At 38.9% G+C, this 19,407-nt stretch overlaps 2 protein-coding genes across 15 annotated transcripts in view; both read right to left on the reverse strand.

The window, feature by feature from the left end:
• MTMR1 (myotubularin related protein 1) overlaps window positions 1-9,065 on the reverse strand; it is a 37,972-nt gene extending 28,907 nt beyond the window's left edge. Inside the window, exons 1-4 of one of the 11 annotated variants that reach the window (XM_038123110.1) lie at window positions 8,791-9,065; window positions 6,010-6,115; window positions 3,461-3,484; window positions 1,217-1,267 (exon numbers count right to left, since the gene is read on the reverse strand). In XM_038123110.1, coding sequence (XP_037979038.1) covers window positions 1,217-1,267; window positions 3,461-3,484; window positions 6,010-6,115; window positions 8,791-8,921 — 312 coding nt within the window. In that variant the 5' untranslated portion in view covers window positions 8,922-9,065. Of the gene's footprint in view, window positions 1-1,213; window positions 1,271-3,460; window positions 3,485-6,009; window positions 6,116-7,488; window positions 8,286-8,790 lie in introns of those variants that run through there. The other 10 variants (XM_038123109.1, XM_038123108.1, XM_038123107.1 and 7 more) reach the window with 10 other exon arrangements.
• Window positions 9,066-9,190: 125 nt separating this feature from the next.
• The window catches only part of MTM1 (myotubularin 1), a 43,156-nt gene continuing 32,939 nt past the window's right edge, over window positions 9,191-19,407 (reverse strand). For 3 of the 4 annotated variants that reach the window (XM_038123119.1, XM_038123121.1, XM_038123122.1), the window contains 4 exons: window positions 16,022-16,114; window positions 15,069-15,182; window positions 14,576-14,752; window positions 9,191-12,346 (listed from right to left, as the gene is read on the reverse strand). In XM_038123119.1, the coding sequence (XP_037979047.1) occupies window positions 12,179-12,346; window positions 14,576-14,752; window positions 15,069-15,182; window positions 16,022-16,114 (552 nt within the window). In that variant the 3' untranslated portion in view covers window positions 9,191-12,178. The remainder of the gene's footprint in view (window positions 12,347-14,575; window positions 14,753-15,068; window positions 15,183-16,021; window positions 16,115-19,407) is intronic. The other variant, XM_038123120.1, reaches the window with a different exon arrangement.

Here is a 19,407-nt window from a genome sequence, read left to right on the forward strand (position 1 = left end):
GAGAAAAACAAAAAACAACCAAACACAAAACTAAGTAGTATAAATTTAACACAGACATATATGTTAGTAACATATTAGTAACGAAGCATTCATGCAACAATTAGTTTCACATGCTAGCTATAAATAGCATACAAAAATATGAACAATAAGATCAGCTCAAATTAGTAATTAATAATTTGTTAGTGTTTTGCTGAATGCAGGTATTATTTGGGGTATTTTATCTACTTGAGAACATTTTAAAGCTCTTTTGCTTTTTTAAAAATTCCAATGCTGCTTATTTAATGTTTGAGTATTTTCATCTGAGAGAATTATATGGCAGAAACTTTATTTATTTAACATTTTAACTTTGTGATTTTGATAGCAAAAAGCACCCCACAATGCTCTACACTTCAATCAATACCTTACTAACAGTGCCACAGGTTATGGAATAGGTTCACTATAGGAATTTTGATCCAGATGGTCAGATTAAGAATGAAGTAATAACAAAATATAGAAGAACAATTAGCAATTTTAAAATAAGAGTTAGTTTAATAAATTTTCATTGTGGTAAATGGCTTCATTGCTGAATGATACATGATGGATTCTTAGGGTCCTTTGTTGGCAGCTCAGATTTAAAATGTACTAAAGATTGTAATAAAGCATAAAACAATTTGTGGGACTGTTAAGGACCATGTAAGAAAGTGATCTGGCTCAGGTCAAAATGATGATATATTAGGGTCTCAATTTTTTTACATCCTGAATAAATACAATGGGGTAACTTGTTACAACAAACAAATAACCCTCCCCTTGCATTGCAGCTCTGACCCACACAGAAGTAACTGGCAGGGTGTCTCTGCTTCCACACAGACTACCCCAAGCTCTCACTAATAAATAATTTCTAAAAATACTTCAGCTGATCTCTGGCTTCAGATTTCCTTGGAAAATTTTGGAATTTTACATTCAGCACTCAATCACAAAAAATAATGTGCAGAGAAACAGTCAGTGCTTACAGACTGAGGATGGATGTGCTCTGTAAGCTGGGGCTTATGCCCAGTACTATATTTTAGACTACATGATCTTACAAGACAACTCTGTCTGGCACATAACCAGTTACAACTAAATCCTCTCTAGGGCTTCTCTTGAGTGAGAAAAGTAAGATTCCTATGCACTGTATGAGTACTACTTTATAGTACCTTGCTACATAGTTAATGAATGAAAGAGGAGTAAAACTTGCCACCTGATCAGGTTCTGCTTCAGAATGATAGCCATTGTGTCCATCCTGAATCTCCTGCTTTGCATGAGGCAGCAGTAGGGCAAGAGAGAAGTAACAGCAAAAAAATTGCAGACAACAGGTGAAAGGACAGAATCTTATCTTTTTTTTTTTTTTGTTTCCCTTTTTAAAATTTCCTTAAAAAGACAGCATATACTTTAACTCCAGTTTAGCCTTCCAAAATCTTCCGCTCCTGGCACACACTACTTTCCACAGAAGGAAATCCAAGCTATCAGCAGCATCCTTTGAATGTTACTCGGCACAACACAAAATTAAAAATTTACTCCCCTTTTCACAAAAGAGTCAGTTCTGGTAGATAAGAACATAAAAGTATGTACTGTCTTTTTAAGACAAATAAGTTTACAGTGAAGAAAATGAATTTCAGTATGCCACATGCTTATCAATAGAAGAAATTGAGTACAACTTGCAATGGCAGCATTATGGGAAAACTCATGCAATCTTTCACAGAAAAAATACATCAACATCAAATAGAAATACCTAGACACTTAAAAAAAGCTTTGCTGTGTAAAACATGTTGTAATTGAACTCTCAATCTTATAGTTTTACATATCTTTCTAGCAACTTCTATGTTGTTGTTTGAAACTTTGCCAGTAACTTTACAGAATCTGAAATTACTACTCATAGCAAAATATGCAAACAATTCATTTTCATGGTAATTTATTTTTGCATCATTGGCAGCAAATCCTGAACATTAGTTCAATTTCTTTAATAAACATAAGGTCCTTTTGCACACCAGAGAGAAGCACAAATGTCACTGGGTCAGCTGAAGGAATTATTTTAACATGTTCAGCCAAAAATGTTCTTCCGTCTTCTTTCTTTAACGACTGGAGAGAAGTTGTGCTCGTGACAGTCGATTACTCCCAGTTCAAATGCAAAGAACTCACTTGGTCAGACTGTAAAATCAGCCTCTGTAAATCTGCAAGTGTTGGTTAGGAGTCAAATTTTCTTTTTACAGTATTTCTACAAGAAACCCTCAAGAACAAACTTAGAGGAAGGACTTCAGATATCTTCAGATAATTTGAACTCTACATGAGTTTAAAAAGTTGTAAGTAATTAAAAAACCTTTTCAAGTTATAAAGTTGTAATGTTACTAACATTTAGGTATGGGTAGAATTCTGTCATACAGAAATTACTTAAATTTCAGATCATAATTAAGTTGTTTCTGAAATCAAAGAAAAGTAGTCATTGTGAAATCTGGAAGAAAACCAGCAGGACAATGAGCAAATACATCAAAAAAAATTAAATATATGAAAGACAAAGAAGTAGAACAGACCATTCAAATATCAAAGCCTTTACACAGAACTGGGAACAACTGAACAAAATCACTTTTTGTTACTCAACTCAGACCAATTATTTGAAGTGCTATCTATTCAAAAGAAAAAAAAACAATTTGCAGATTTGTATGATTGGACTAAACACATCATTTTTAAATAGGTAAACACAGATGAGAAAAAGAAACCATTCAGACTTCATCTCTTGGTTTCAGACTGAACAAGAGGTCTTTGTTTGAATAAAAGTGTTGGACACATTTCATGAACAATGTCAGAACACTATCCAGATCATTTCTCACTCCATAAATGTTACTAAGAGAGAGGGGCAAGAAAACAAGGCATGCCCTTTTTAATCTTCAATGGACAATGGGCAAGCCCTGGTCTCAAAATTATCATTAAAAAGATGCAGGTCATTGCACTAGTGCCTAACTTCAAACCTAACTTTCAATCCTGTTACAGCTTGGTAACAACTTTAAAACAAGTACAAAGGCAAGCATGAATTTGGAACTCACTTAAATAGGACAGACACAGACGAAATGCTTTTACCACTGGTATTTTTTAGCACAGACATGTTAGAGCTGCTAACACAGTACTCTGCAGTCTGAAGCACGTAAACCTGAATTGCAAGCATCCATTTTGTCAAAATTAATGTAATAAAACTGAAGTTAGTATTGCACATTCATAACATAATTTTAAAATATTGCTCTCTTACATATTGACTTTCATTGCTCACGAAAACATTGTAATGTATATAAAGCATTTTTGTGGCAAAGAAGCTGTTGCACTGCATAGCAAAATGGCCTGACTGGTTCATAAAACCCATTAATGAGGTAAAGAACGCTTGACACACCAAGATCTCACACAGCACAAGAGACATACAGGTAGGAGGCTGTTCACTGCTAGCCAAAGGTAATCTTACCCGAATAACTGGCCTCCTGTACACCTGTTAGTTAAAATATAAAATATTATCCAATGAAACATGTAGATTGGATTTGTTAAACATGCTATATCTTATTTCACCAGATTTTCAAAAGAACTCTACTCCCAAACATTTTAATTATAGCTGGATTTTGAAAGAACAAAACAAAACTATGCAGAACTAGTAACTCTCATTTGCAGAATTGTTTTGGTTTAAAAAAATAATCTCAGCCACTTCATTTTATTGATGTAACAAATTCCAAGCTCTTTGGAAACATTCATTCCTAATCACCCTTTTATCCTGCTACACTGTGCTATTGTTAAAAGAGAAGAAAGAGCCTGGTAATCCTTCTAGGTGGAAGACAATAAGCCTGCACTAACAACCGTGAAGGAGAGGCACCCGACCTTTCAGAAAAAGACAACTCTTCTCAACTTCTAAAGGTGTTTGTAGCCAGCAACTACAGTCTGAGCCATTTTCATTTATATGAGCCCTTCATTCAGGAACACTCTGCAGGCAGAGCATGTGTCACAGAAGACACACAGAGCAGAGCTCAACTCAGACTGAGATCCCTGCTGCTGTAGGGCTTAGCAAGCAAGAGCTCCCCCAGTGCTCTCCAGCTCTGACCATTCCATTAGCTGCCCCTTGCTTCCCTCCTCCCTGGTAAGCTAAGTCACATAAGAGTAAGGTGAGTAACGCTGTTAGAGACAAGAATCAATGTATTTACCTGGTTTGGCAAACATATGAATTTAAACAATAAAAAAGAAAGAATAAAGCAATGAGTTCCTGGTAAATCCAGCACAAACTAACAGAACTGCCTGATCAGGTCCAGATCCAAACACACACATCTGACCTGACCTGAAGGCTCTGAGTTAAGGTAGTCTCTAAATGCAGCAATTCGAGGTAATCAAAGGTAATGAAGACCCAGGAAAGTCATCAAAAGAGAAAGACCTCTCAAAGGAAAACTGAGTTGTAATATGGGCACTGTCTTTTCATGAGTGGATTCCACAGTAATAATGAACAAACACAACCTGTTAGTGGTACTGAGTAAGCAACTATCAAAAATTCCATCACATTATTTACAAATACGGGATTGCAAATCACAGCAATGCAATGATGCCGAACACAATTAATCGACAAAAATTCTTAATTTAAACCATCAGGCTTAAATCCTTTTCTTTCATTTCTCAGAGACAGAGAATGAAGTAGAATTTTAATTAGGCCTTAAAAGATTTATTCCTGTTAAATAATATCTGAGAAGAGTTTGGTATAGAGATGGAAGTTATTCAAAATTAAACAGTGCTCTTCATTCCAGAGGAATGCACTCTACTCAGAGATAAACTGAACACCAAGCTTACACACGTGGATTTTACTAAAATGAAATCCTTGGCAAATACAACATCAACAGATGCAATGCAAGGTTTCCCACAGTGTTTTACCAAAAATGATGGCCTTGATTGGGGAGCAAGCATTTGCAATTCAGCTTCTGCAGTACAGGAGAGCTACTCTTTACAAACTGCTGACTGTACCAACTGTGTGAAACTCTGTTGAGGTTGAACTTTTAAATAGTTCATAGACTGTAGTTTTGACTACAGTCAAAAACACTCTGTGGATTCATCTCAGACTCAGCCTAAATCTGACTGGCTGTCACTCAGTCTAAAATGCACTGTTTCCAGACAACATACTTAGTAATCACAGAGCATATGTGAATTAAAATCTAGTTAAAACAAAACAAGAAAAAGACATAAAAACTTTCCAGTGGCCATTCTCTATGAAAACAATAAACCTGCTACAAATCTAGGAAGAAAAAGGGATCTAGACAGCAGCAAGTTGGGCTTCTTAAAGGGGAATTGAAACACGGGTAACTTTTGTCACGTTGTCAGAGAAAAACTGACCACGCTCTGTTCTTGACAGCTGAGCTGACTGGCTGCATGATGGGAACAGTCAGTGAGCATGAAAGAACAGGGGCACAAAAGCACAGTGGAACTCAGAGAAACCATACTGAGCAGTCATTACCTTAGTGACAAAAATGTTGCTGAGAGGGAATGAAAAAGGTGACTTGTTTGTTTGTTTGATGTTAAATTCTGTGTCTCTGGAGAAACTCCATCAAAAATTATACTCAATTATGTTCCCTACACAGTAACAAAGACATTAATTTATTTTTTGTGGAATCTGAGGAGCTCAATTCTGTACTCTGAATAACACACACCAGAAACCGTTTCAACCTATAACTATAATCTACTTTGCTAATTATTTTATATAGTAATCAAAAGAAAAGACAACTCACTTTTGATGTTTTATTCAAAACATTGACTTTTAAAATTTCCTTTCACTTCTCTGTTAATTTTTATTCTGTAGACTTCAATGGAACTATTCTAAATATGGAGGGAAACAGGAAGCAAGAGACTCCTATGGATAATGAGATGTTCCTAGTTCTGAAACACTCAGTGATCACTCAAGTACTTACCACTGGTAACCAAGATAGCAAGGACCTTCCCCATCTTCCACTCTTGTATCTTAAGATAAATGAATGCATTCCTCAAGTCACTTACCCTGTAGTCTCTGGACACACCCTCTGATGGGACAGACCCTGAAATCTGACTCGAAATGGTTGCAGCTATCAGCTGTTTACACCATTCCACGTGCGATCCAGTCGGGCTACAAAACCAGAAATTTCAAATTATTTAGCAGTAATTCAATATGTGTATTTTGAACAGCACAGATCCAGAAAGCAGCACTGGAAATGATCACACTAACATCACAAAACTTAGTTTTCTTTGTGGGCAGAATGCAACTATTTTATTGACCAAATTACATAAAAGAATTTTACAAGATCATGTCAGAGACACAGAGCTGTCAGGAAGTTAAAAGTGAGGTTAGGGTCCTAGGAACTTAAAAAATGTTCTGCTCCTTATCCAGTGCAATTTTTACCATTCACATGCTTTTTTCTTAAAGCCATCCATGGAATGAGTTTGGCCAAATAATAGGAAACTCCTTATATACTGTCCTTATTAATATGTCCTGATTATTCTGTAAATCCTCAAATTAAATTACTTTGTGCTAGTATTAAAAATTTAAACTATGCTAATGATGTATCCTATATTAAATGTGGAAAATACATGTTGTCTAAAGGGTAACTTCTAGTTAGCTGCAGCTTTTCCCAATTAATGCAATAAAGCCTGTATAATCTTCAGGCTGGGCTTTCACATGCCACATCACTGAACTGTACAGCACAGGGTGCTTACAAGAACCCTAAAGCATCTGAACTGCACTAAAGCCCAAGTGATGCAATTTCAGGACAGTCCCCTGAACTAGTGCTGCTCACAAGTAATGCACTACTGACAGGGAGAAGCAATGACAGTCTTAAGTGCACTAGGTCTGCTCAACACACACGGGTATCCAAGGAAAAACTGGGAATGCCAGAGGGAACTGCTCCCTGTTACCGCAGCCTCAGATGCTATCTTAGATAACTGCCACTTTTCTTCAACCCATTCAGCTGTGCTTGTCTGCAGATTGAATGCTTATTCAGAAGTCAAATACAGAAAGAAAACATATTTTTTTTTTTTAGTTAATTCATTAACTAGCTTTGGATTCTATGAATGCTCTGTGACATTGAGGTGAATATACTAACATATACCCAGCACCCAACAGGTGCACCACACCTCAGATCTAAAGAGGGTGAGGTAACAGCCTTAGATGACCAATTCCCACTGAAAAAGAGGTCTTTCTTTAAATTAACTCTGCCACTATAGCTAAGTACAATGCACAGACACATCATACCCGAAATGGAAGATCTTTCAAAAATTTTCCGATAAATTTTAATAGCTTTCTCCCCACCTGCACATTCTACACAAGACTAGATCTCACAACCTTGTTCTGCAACTAAAACACATCTATGATAGTCCTGCCTGAAGAACAAAGACAACTCTCAGGTTAGTGCTGAACTTAAACCCAGATTTACTTAGAGAACTCCCCACTTAAGTTCTGCAAAAGAGCCCAACACCTAAATCCTACAGAAATCCTTTTCTTACCTCATTTCTTTCTCCTTCTCTCACATCTCTTTAATTTCCAGTATAGCTCTTCAGGGCTTGCCTAAGTTTGTTTTCAAATAAGCACTCACTTGTTAAATAAGAAAAGGATTTATTTTTCTAAGGCTTATCTTCATGAGGAATCGCTACATCAACAGAGCCAGCTAATAACAGCAGGAAAACGAGTATGAATGCAGGACCATCCCCTGAGAGCAGTGTAGGGGATGTGACAGTGTTCCAGAGAACACTGATCACACCGATGTGCCTTCTCCCCGTGCACCGGTGGGGCACACAGCAGAACTGCCTGCCTTTGCATTCTATCTCAGCTGCAGTCACACACATTAGCCCGGCCTGGTACAACCCTACTGGCAAACAAGTGAACTGTATGACAAATGGACACAGAACTGGCCCAGGAAACAGCAAGATCAGAAGAAGGGAAGATGAAAATTAGGAGAAGAAAGTGATAATAGGAAAAGGAAAAAGGAAAGCTAATAAGGAACACAAAGGTGTGCATTTTGATGACAGAAAATGGACATGTGATTTCCATCTTCACTAGAATGATGGAAACCCCCAGGTTTCTACTAAGAGAAAAAAGAATACAGAGACTGGAACCTAGCACTGATTTTAAATATTCTTTTTTATTTCGTTTTCATCAGGGTGAAATTTCCGTTCATTTCTACTCCTTGCTTAAGGATTTTTAAGTTCAGTTCTGAAGTCCACCTTCAGGTGGAAACTTCTGAGTGAAGCAATGTCTCTGCCAGCGGCTGCCAGAGGAGATGCGGTCCCACCTGGCACCGCTGCGGTGAGAGCCTGCGGACCCACCGCACACCCTTACAGACACACACCAGGGACACACCGCACACCCCAGCGCGGCCTGGGGACAGTCCCACCTCTGCAGATTAAACACACGCACAGAAAAAAACCCAAACCAATCGGGGAGAGTCTCAAAGCCCGCGAATAGCCTCAGCTCAGGTTTGCAGGACGCTGCCCCAAGCCCCGGGCCGCCTCAGCCTCGGCCAAGCAGGCAGCGGCACAGCCGGCACACGGCAAGCGCAGCAGGGAACTTTGACAACAGCCGGTTCCCGCCGCGGACCATCCGCCGCAGCACAGCAGCCGCCCTCAGCCTGCACCTTCTCGGGCCGGAGGGGTCCGGGGAGGCCGCCCCGAGGCCGGGGGACCGCGCTCGGCCGCGGCTCGGGCCGAGGGGCGCCCGCCGCCTCCCCCGCCCGGCCCCGCAGGCCGCGGCGCCCCTTCTCCCGCCACCCGCTTCTCCCGGGGCCGTCTCCGGCCGCCGGCCCCGCTCACCTGTCCAGGGTCTCGGTGCTGGGCTGCCGCGACCCCGCGCCCGCCGCCGCGGCGCCCCCCGCCCGCACGGCTCGTCGGCTCACGCCGCCGCCCTCTACCGCCGGCCCCGCGGCCGCCGCCGCTCGCTCCATGGTTCCGGCCGCGCCGCCGGGATGGCGGGCGGACTCCCGCCTCTCCGCGGCGCCCGGCCCGGCCGCCACTGCCCAGCCCGCTGGGGCCCCGGCAGCGCCGAGGGCTGTCACCTGGCGGCGGCGCCTTCCCAGAGGCCCCCGCGCCGCGAGGGTGGGCGGGCGGCGGGGCCAGGCCGGGCTGAGGGCGGGCCGGGCCGAAGGACGGCAACTCCCGCCCGCCGCCCGTTCCGGCCCCAGCGCGGAGACGCGGCAGGAAAAGGGCCGCTGGAGACAGAGAGGTCAGCACTGACATCTTTATTTTCCCCTCCCCGCACATACACGGCAGACGGATGATGTTCACTGCTCTCCTCGGACCCAAGGCCTGACACGTAGGGCCCGGCTCCAGCGCAGTCCCGCGGCATCCAAGGAGAGCGGCCGACATGGTTAGTGAGGAAGCGGCAGTACTGAGGAGATCCTGCGCTGTTACTGATCATGTTTTCTCATGCATGACAGAATGCTCGCTGCGACACAACACTTGAACTCAAGGCAGAGGTTAACAATACATCAAAAGGAGGTAGCACACAAGTCATGTCTTAGGTACAGCCATAACTGATGCTGGGGGAAGGATAAGGCATGAGCAAATAAAGAAGGCATTCAACAAATAATCTTTCTAAATAAGTAACAGAAGCCCAGCGCAAAACCTAGCTTATTCTCATGGCCATGGAAGGAAGAATACAAAAAACCTAAACTAGCATTCCAAGACTGACATTTCTTATGGGATACTGGGCGTTCATTGCTGGTGATACTGACACCCCAGCTCTGCTTTTTCCCCCCTCCTAGAAAAGGCACTCAGCACCTGCCAGTCTCATCTTCACGACCTCAGAAGCTTCCCCAGGTGTGCTCCTGGCAGGGAACAGTGTGCACAGAGGACAGGAGGTCTGTGCACAACAACAGCCCAGAGCACCCAGTTATGGGGGAAGGAGAGAGATGTTCTGCTAGCACTGATAAATCTGTATGCCTACATTCACAAGTAGTATTTTCCAGAACATACTGGATTAGAATCACCTTTACGTTGGTCTCATATGTAAAAACAATTAAAACACATATCCTATCTGCTGACTTGAAAAATTCCAAGCCCACACAGTCATGTTAGAGAGCTTCAAGGACAAATTCAGCTGAAGAGTAATACAAAGTAATATGTAATGAACTAAGTGCAAAAAGATCCTTTCCATTACATTACACTTTTCCAAATGTAACAGGTTATCATGTAGTGTTTACACAGTAAAAAGTATTAGATTTTCAGAACTTTTTCACACCGCTCAGAGATGTCACCAATAAACAATGTTAAACTCAAATACAGAAATTTTAAATATTCTAATAAAAATAGCACTTTTTTCTTTAAATAAACCACAAGTAAGTAGAAGGCAAATATACCAGAGTATGCATAGCTTTCAAAATGTAAAATACATTACATGAACAACTGAGTATCCTTCTTCATTTATCTGATGTAATGAATCTTAACAAGTCAAGATGGGGGGACAACATTGGTATTTTGGATACACATACTGGAGAGCATGGATGGGAGAATGAAATTTAGAGGACAAAAGTCATATAATTCTGCATATTTAGAGCACACATGCTGCATGCTCCGAACTTCCCTGAAAACATAGTGCAACTCAGTGCATATATTGAATTAAATCCAGAGGCGGTATATTTTTATTCCTTTGAAAAAATACTGTTTTAAATATTCAACGTCCTCTAAACTTTGACTTATTTTATGGAACTATACCTTTAAATTTAGTTTTCATATGCAAAATATTTACACTTTATAAACTTGCAGAATTTCTAATAAACTATATTATATACACTTACACAAAACTTAATTTATATATAATCCTATTATATCTTGCAGATCAAAACTCACCACATGTACAATAATTTACAATGACAGAAGCCTCAAGCATCAAAATATCTCCTTTAAAATAACAATATTAGAGTCCTTTACAGATTCTGATTTGCAGTATTTCCTGGATTGCTTGAATATCATTCAACTGATGAGAATATGCAAAATTTTAATTAAATATCAAGAGCAAAGTTTATACTGTCATAAGAAATGCTTGCAACTATTTAAAAATTACCTGAAAGGAACAAATTAAAGAGTTACAAAAAGCCTCTGAAAGGTAGGCTTGAAACTAGAGCTCACTTGAATGTTCAGTGTAAGTGCACACACTATATGCAAATCTTGGATACTGAAGCCCCTTAAATACTTTAGAATAAATTTGCTGAACACGAGTTAAATTAAACCGTAAAGTATAAATGTACAAGTTTTAAAAATTATTTATAACTGAGAATTTGTGTCTACTTTGGTATAAAAGCTCCTTTAAACAGGCACATTTATTTTTAAAAGACAAACAGAAGCTTTAATACTATGGCTATTGCTGGATATTTAAGCAGTGTCTCTGTGGTTCTGTTTTTCATTTTATAAACCTTCTTTTGGAAACATTTAATTCTGTATTAATTCAAAGAACCAATACTGCCCACAGTGATAATTTGTACTGTACTTCAGTGCTGAACAGCTAGCCCAAACAGAACTTCTCAAAAACCAGTACAACTTTCATTTGTTTTTTAAAAAAAATAAATTTACAATAAAAAAGTTGCTTTTATTTTGATATCTTACTGAACTATTTGAATTTTTTATTTAGAAGCATATCAGTGAAATGCCTTCCATATTTCTGTTTATTTAAAAAAAGGAAAATTTGGAATTTTTGGGTAATCAGAAAGTTTCAACACTTCTCTCTGACATCCTGCAATATAATTTATTTTTCTCTCATGAACTCCATGAATGTATTCCTAACAGGAATACAGACATAGCTACTTATATACAATGTCAATATTCCTATTGCCATTATTGTGTTTATTCACGACAGGTAAGACTGAGCATGAATTTCCTTACAGAAACATGACCTAAAATGTAATAAATTAAAGCATTCTTATGAAAACAATAAATCACTTTAATTTCAATTGTACCAGACCTACCAAAATAACTCTTAAAGCCCTCCATAGCTATGAGTTTATTAATAATGTTCCCAGTCCACAGGTTCTGAAAGGCACGTAATCGAAGAGTTGGGTTTGTTCGTTTTGAAGTCCTCCTCAAATGAAGACAGTCTAAAGTAATTTGTGTTAGGACAGTCTAGTGTAAGGCATTAGAATATTCCTCTCGATAGATCTATGTTAAGCACCACTTGCTATTACAGTATAGAAAGAAGCCAACATTTTCTTCAAAAATGTGTTTGTACGTGGGACACCATTTGTGAGGGAGATGTTGATGAGGCTGATGAATTGGATATCTTAGAATTATTTGTGATCTGAAGCTCTTCAAGTCTCCTGATATAATCATCACGCAACGCAAGGAGCTCCAGGTAACGCTGCTCCACGGGGTTTGGCTGCTAGGAAGAGATCCATGTTAGTCTTAGCACTTCACTCCAACTCCTTGCACACAGGCTGCTCGAGTATCTGGGCCTTCCTCAGGTGCAGCAAGTCAGAGCTAAACAGAAACACTCACTGCTGTAACCTGAGAGCCCTCTGCCTTCCAGCTGTCTCCCCCAAAGTCCATCTTTGCACAAAATCGTTTGTCCTAACTCAGTAAAATCAGCCACTGCTTCCTGGAACAGATTTTATTTTCTTGTTATCTAATATTGTGTGACAGATAGTTACTCATATACCTTGACCAAAGCTTTTTTCTTGACTTACTAAAAGGTATTAGAGTCCAGAAGCCAAATGTCTCAACATCTTCCCTAAAGCACAGTGTTTAGCTGGATTACTTTAGCTACACTGATCAGATTAAGATCCATGTCTTCAGCTTAAACAACTTCTCTCACAGATTAAATTTACTTGAGTTTTTAACAGTTAATTTGCAACTTAGTGTAAATAAACAAGTGAAATAAAAAACTTTATTAGTGAATTCTCTAAGTAAACTTGCACGTGTTCAAAATCAACTGCTCTGGCTTTCAGGAGATTACTCAGAAGGAGCCTTTTAACTGTTTCCACTTTGAGCTTAACTTCCTTTGCAGACTAATGAAACAAATGGAAAAGAACTATTACAAATGTCCAAAGCCAGAGAGAGCCTAAAGTTACCTTCATCTGAATATACCTGTTTAGAAGTTGTTGCTGTTTCACAGTTAACTGCCTGTAACCCAAAGCTATCAGCAGTGGAGTTTCAGCAGCAAATGGCTGAACACCTCACCAGTTCAAAACCAGTTCAACCAGCACTCTGAGATGCACCACTCACTATGCACACATCTGAGGATTGTGATGAATGCTGAGGCAACTGTGGAAGCTGGATCAATGCTGACTGTAGGTGCTAAGATGACTGGTGATGTAGGATAATAGTTGTGCTAGCAGAACATAATTCTAAGGAATGGACTAAGAAAGGTTATCAAAAATAAGGTTCAGGCCACATGTTCATTATTCAGTATCTTAACTGAAGATGAAGCATAAATTTCAGGTGCAGAAAAAAGAGCTGCCTTTTGTATACAAAAATGGTGAAAATTAGGGACCAGTAGTAGCAGCATGGAATACTGTCACTTGGGTTTGCATTTCCAAGGAGAAACTCCTTAAAAATGTTAATGGGAGAGCTTTTTGGCAGTAGATCTACGGCTAATTTGCATGTCTTATAATCCTTTATTTTCTAAAATAAATCTTTATATTCACCTTTTGCAAAACACCCTCATCTTTCACAACAAGCAACAAAAGCTTTAAAATCAGGACTTCCAATTCTAATAGGTAATGTACGTGTAAAAAGCCATAGCAAACTGCCAGGCTTTCCTGAAGCCTCTGAAGTGCTGTAAATAATACAGGAGATCAGCTGTGCAAAAGGAAGTGTATTGCTTGAAAACTACTGACTCATCTCAAGGGCTGGACTGTGAAGACTGCTTCTGTCAAGCAAATTGCTCCTCTATCTTCTACTCAAATCTCCACAAGCTGTTAAAAAGGACAAAAAAATCTCGATACAAAATCTTAATGTGCCACACGGTGGAGATTTCCAGCAAGACTGTAACAAACACTGGGTGTCCATATGGATTAAAACCACAGAACTGAACTATGTGTCATTTGACAAAAGCTCTTCTGGACTTCCAATCTGATCTACTTGTACAATTTACAATAACAGCTTTCATCCACAGTGTAAACAATGCTGGGTCATCAATATTACATAAAAAAAATTAAATCTCACCATCAATACATATAGCTTTGAAAGAGCAAGGACTCAACAGGTCATTTCAATTGTAAATTGTTTCATACCGTCTCTCAGCAAAAGGAGAAAGATCAAGCAAATGCAACTGTGTTTGTGTTGCTAATGCCCCAACTCTTCAGGGATCAGCAAGCCCCATTTCTAAGCACTGTATTCAGGATTTAGTAGCATCAAATGCCCTTAGACATGTGTCCAAGAAAAAGGGCTAGAAAGAGCTCAAGGATGGCTTGCTACTAAACAGGGAAATAAGTTCAATGAGCTAAGAGACAGCTACATAATTACTTACACTATTTCTCTCCATCTTTACAAATATAACATTAAAAACCTGAACAGATTACAGGTACTGCTCTACAAGTCAGTTATGACACAAAATCCTTATTTCCATTGTCTAAGAGCATTTTTTGTATGTTAGAGAGAATCTACTTACTTGTTGCCGAATCCTGGGGTTCCACCTGATGTAGTAATTTACCCAGAGCTCTAAATGCCGCATGCTGGCTACTGGATAGAGTGCTCGATTTAGCTCTTTACTATAAAAAGCATTGGTGTATTTAGATTTTTCACTGTTTATCAAAGACCATAAGGATAACGTTCTCTCAGTCACTTTCTAAAATGAAATCAAAATAAGAACAGTAAATATATGCATAAAATCAAGAAATCCATCATAGAAGCCATTGTTAAATTCTAAAATTAGTACACTTCTGGTTTACTTAGAAGTATAATACATTACTGCATTATAAAGATTCCAAACCCAGTGCTTGACCAGTATTTTAGTGACTGCATGGCACTATTCTATAAGAAAAAAAGCCAGTTCAAAATCACTGTCTGCAAGGACTATAACCAAACACAATAAAACCAAAAAGTTTTGCAATGACCTAGAGTAAAGACAGCAGTGCAATGACACAGTCAGTGCTTTGACTAACCTCTTTTTCTCTGAGGAACTCGCTGTTGTACAAGAAAGTGCCAAACCGGCAGCTGTACAAGTGATCCAGGATTGTAATCAGGAACTGCTCATTGAATTCAAAGGCCGTAGGAAACTAAAACCAGGAAAGACAAACTCATTGTTTACAAGGAAAATGCAGGGGGATGTGCACGTGCCCTGGCTGAAAGACTGAAGGCAGAGTTTAGAAGTGTGGATACATCTACAAGTAATTTTTAAGGTGATACTTTCATGTACTTTATAGGAGACCAAGAGTTCCAAAGACACAAGGTGTTCAACTTTCTCAAACTAGCCACTGAAAAATCTCTTCTCAAAATGTTCTACCTACTTTTAATTTATAAAAAGAATAAAGTACAGAATGGTTACACGTACACTTTTACTAGCAAGACAGAATAAGATTTCTTCAGTGCATGATTGCAGTCCAGCACCATACAGGAAAATAAAGGTCCTGATTCTTAGCCCTAAGTGGACTAAGTTCACTGCTTTGTTTCATTACTTACTGACATTACAATGTTTAAATGACAGCACTCAAAAGCTCCCTAGGTTCTTTTTTAAGCATAGATAAAACAACACGTGTCCTTGCAGTTCAAGGGACAGCTTCACAAAATGGTCAAACAAAACAGACCCCATTAAGACAGCTGGGTGCAATTCCTGTAAAAGCTTTCTGCCAGGTATGAAACATCCCTCAGAATGTGCCTGAGAATCCCGTTTCCAGGAGCACCAGCCAGGCCTGCACAGCCAGTGCCACGTCCAGCAACATAACCACAGCCTGTATATCACTTTCACAAAATACACTCTTTTTTTTACTACAGGTCAGAGAAGAGGGGTATGCTGTCTTCTTAAAATACTTTTTTCCAAAAAAAGGAAAAAAAGATGTAGGGTTTTAGTTCAGTAATCTCTTCACAGTGTTACCTTCTGAAGAACAACACCACGTACCTGTTTAGACATCTGCCACACACAATCAATAAACTGGAGAAAGATGGGCGATCTGTCTGTATCAGCATGATTTTTATCACCGTGGCCTATTCTCTGAAATGAAGCAAAGCAGCCTCCTGTTAACTGAAACGTGCTATTTTATGGCAGCAGACATGGTTTCTTATTTTGTACGAGAGCATTAATTCTTTGGCAATAAAGCAACCCACTGTTATAATTTCAGGATTAGTTACTGCACCAAGGAGGAGAGATTCAGATACAGAAACATTGCAAAGCTGTTCCAAAGATATCTGAAATAAATTCCAAACTGATAACTGGTCCTGTTATAAAAACCTGTTGATTTTTAGACAAGCAGAACTGCTGAAGCATGCATTATTAAAGTTAATCAAGACACATTCTGAACTATATTTACATGGTAAGTCTGTCAAAAGCCAAGTTGCATACTTTGTCTTCCTTTTTATTTTAAACCACTGCAGGACCTAGATCATCAAATTATCCTCACATAACCTTCTCTTTCTCCTCCATACTTGAACCTTAACATTCACCCTGAGATAGCAAGTAAACATGAACAAGATCAAAAAAACGTTCATGTTCTTGACACAAAATTAACAGATCATTGAAGTTTGGGTGAGCCCCTTATTTGGAGGTGCCCAAGGTAACAATCAAAGGAATTTGCCCCACAGACAAAAAGTAGATTTGGTAAAAGCTGTTTTACTTCCTTTTTGCATTTGACAGCTGAGAATAGGTAAGAGATTCAGGGAAAAAGAGTTTCTTTTCATTCCATAATTCTGTTTGAATGTCCTTGCTGGAGGAGAGAAAAGAAAAGCAGGTATGTTGACCTAAGATGTTGTCTATCTGCCTGTAATATAGCAAGCTTAATGCCTCAAGGGCATGAAAAATCATAAGAGCAGTACACTACTCTGTACAATGGCTTGGAAGACAGTTTAAAATAATAGAATTGAATAGGAGGAAATAGAGGGAGATGAGGAATTGCAGCCGAACTCAGTCAACAGTAACAAATGACTAGAAAAGGGCTATAAAGAAGAAAACCAAATTGGCTTCCTTGCTCCTCAGTTTTCATGGTTTGACATACTCATTATCCATTAAGAGTCATATATGTGTTTAGTAAGGAGTGAAAGTCTGTCCACTTCCACTGTAGTTAGCAGTTTCAGGATGTCTGACTATTTTCCATCTATAATTATGTCTCATATTTGAATGCATAATTAGAATTAAATTCCACATAAGCAAATTTATCATCTGGAGAGTGCACTAAATTCAGCACACATACAAAAGTTGGGGTAGGGAATTCCTTTTCAACAAAAAAACCTATTGCTTACCTCATTTGCTATAAAATATGGTGAGGAACTATTAAGTAGTCTACTATTTGGTTATTTGATATTAAATAATCGAAATTGCAACCCTGATATCATAAAAACATGAAGCTTGCACCAACCCAGACAATGTAAGTAATGCTCTACTCTTCAACTCCCTACTAAAGGGAAAATGAAACAACAATGGTTTCAGGGATGAGGTTCAGGAACTGCTCTAACTACACTAAGTGTCTAGTTCTCACTATTCAAAGTCACAATTCTATCACATAATTACCAAGTTAAAAAGGAGTATGAATTATCATAATATTTTCTTCTTGCATTGTAATTTTTTTATCATAGAATACTTAAGGTTGGAAAAGATCTTTGAGATCATGGGGTCCAAATGTTAACCCAGAACTGACAAGTCAACCACCAAGCCATGTCCCCAAGCAACACATCACATGTCTTAAATCTCTCCAGGGATAGTGACTCCATCACTTCTACAGAGCACTCCAGAAAAGACTGACCTTCACTATAAGCTAAATAACCCATCAAATAAAAATTTACAGTACTCTCAGATTACAGCAGATGGCTAAAGATTGGCTTCGACCGTTTCCAAAGATTGCTACTTGACTGAGCAAGTTGGGAAAATAGCAGTTTAAGCAAAAGCAACTACTTAAATCACTCTTATTGCTGCTACATTGTCAGACATGAGCCAATGGACTGAGTAAATCATCTGGAAGGGATGCCAACTCCTGCCTCACTATTTGGAAAAAAACATCTGTTGAGGGAGAACAAAATCCTTTGATTATCCAACTAAAATGAATGGTTTAACAAAAAGAAACATAGATTATTTGAATTTATTAATAATGATGAAGAACACACAGATCTCTTATTAAGCTCTGTGGTAAACCATAACACATGTGTTTGACTACAAGTGCCCTAGTTATACCATCTAATTTTATCTGCATCTTGACTTAACTTTTTGAAGTACAAAATAAAACATGAGAATAAAAAGTCAAGCCACTGGCTTCACATTTTCCTGTGCCTGTACCAAGACAGAATACTTAAAGGTTTATAAAACATATCACTGCTAAAAGACCACAAGTAAGTACACAAAAAACTAGACTACATCAGCTATCACTCCCAACGCCCAAAACACAAACCTCCTAAGCCTCAAAGTGCCTTTTGAATGGCAGATCAGAAACTGTCACAGCCTACAAGCACATGCAAATAGTGAGGTGATTTATGCTGAGTAGCTATACATGGATTTCCAAATGACTGCAACACTCTTTCATGTTTGCAATTGTAAAATGGGCATGAAACACACAGGTAGGTATAGTTTTCCATTTCTTGATTTTTTCCAGATTGCCTATTTTCTGAATTTTAGCAATATTAATATCTTTAGAATATTCCACTAGGGACAAAATATCCATGCAAGTAACTTCTACTGAAGGTGTAGAAACTTCTTAGGGTGAATTACAGGGTTCAGCTCCAACAAGCAACACTGTTGTAATGTTTATAGTAAGTAACAGCACAGTCTTCTTGGCAACATAATCTGCTCCTCCAGGTTCCTCATACAGATTTCCTGGTTAAATGGTTAGCTGCCACATTTAGAAAAAATTCCACTAAGACTTTGAAAAGTTTTCTAACCCAAAAAGAATGAACAGGGTCCCTTCCAACTCAGAATATTCTGTGAATTTTCAGTGAAAATTATTCACATACCTGTGAAATATTAAGGACTTCCTATGGAAGCAAGTACTTGAACCTTCTGAGTTTCTAACCTTCTGCCCAGAATATAACTGAACAGCAGCTGAGCCAGCATTACCAATGACAGCCTCTTGGGAGCTATTACGACAAGTTTAGAATATTTAGGAATCAGCATGCAAAATCTCTCTTAGAAGACACTGGCCAGACTCATTCATCCGCTCCTTGTGACAGTCAAACCAGTCCAAAGAAAGGGTGATGGAGAACCTCATGTCCCAGCTTTATCTGATCTTCAGCTGAAGAATTTGAGGGGACACGGTTTTTCTACCTCCTTATTTTCTTTCTGCCTCTGTATTTTCTCAATAACCACAG

Source organism: Motacilla alba, chromosome 4A (genome assembly GCF_015832195.1).
Source record: "Motacilla alba alba isolate MOTALB_02 chromosome 4A, Motacilla_alba_V1.0_pri, whole genome shotgun sequence".
Lineage (NCBI taxonomy): Eukaryota > Metazoa > Chordata > Aves > Passeriformes > Motacillidae > Motacilla > Motacilla alba.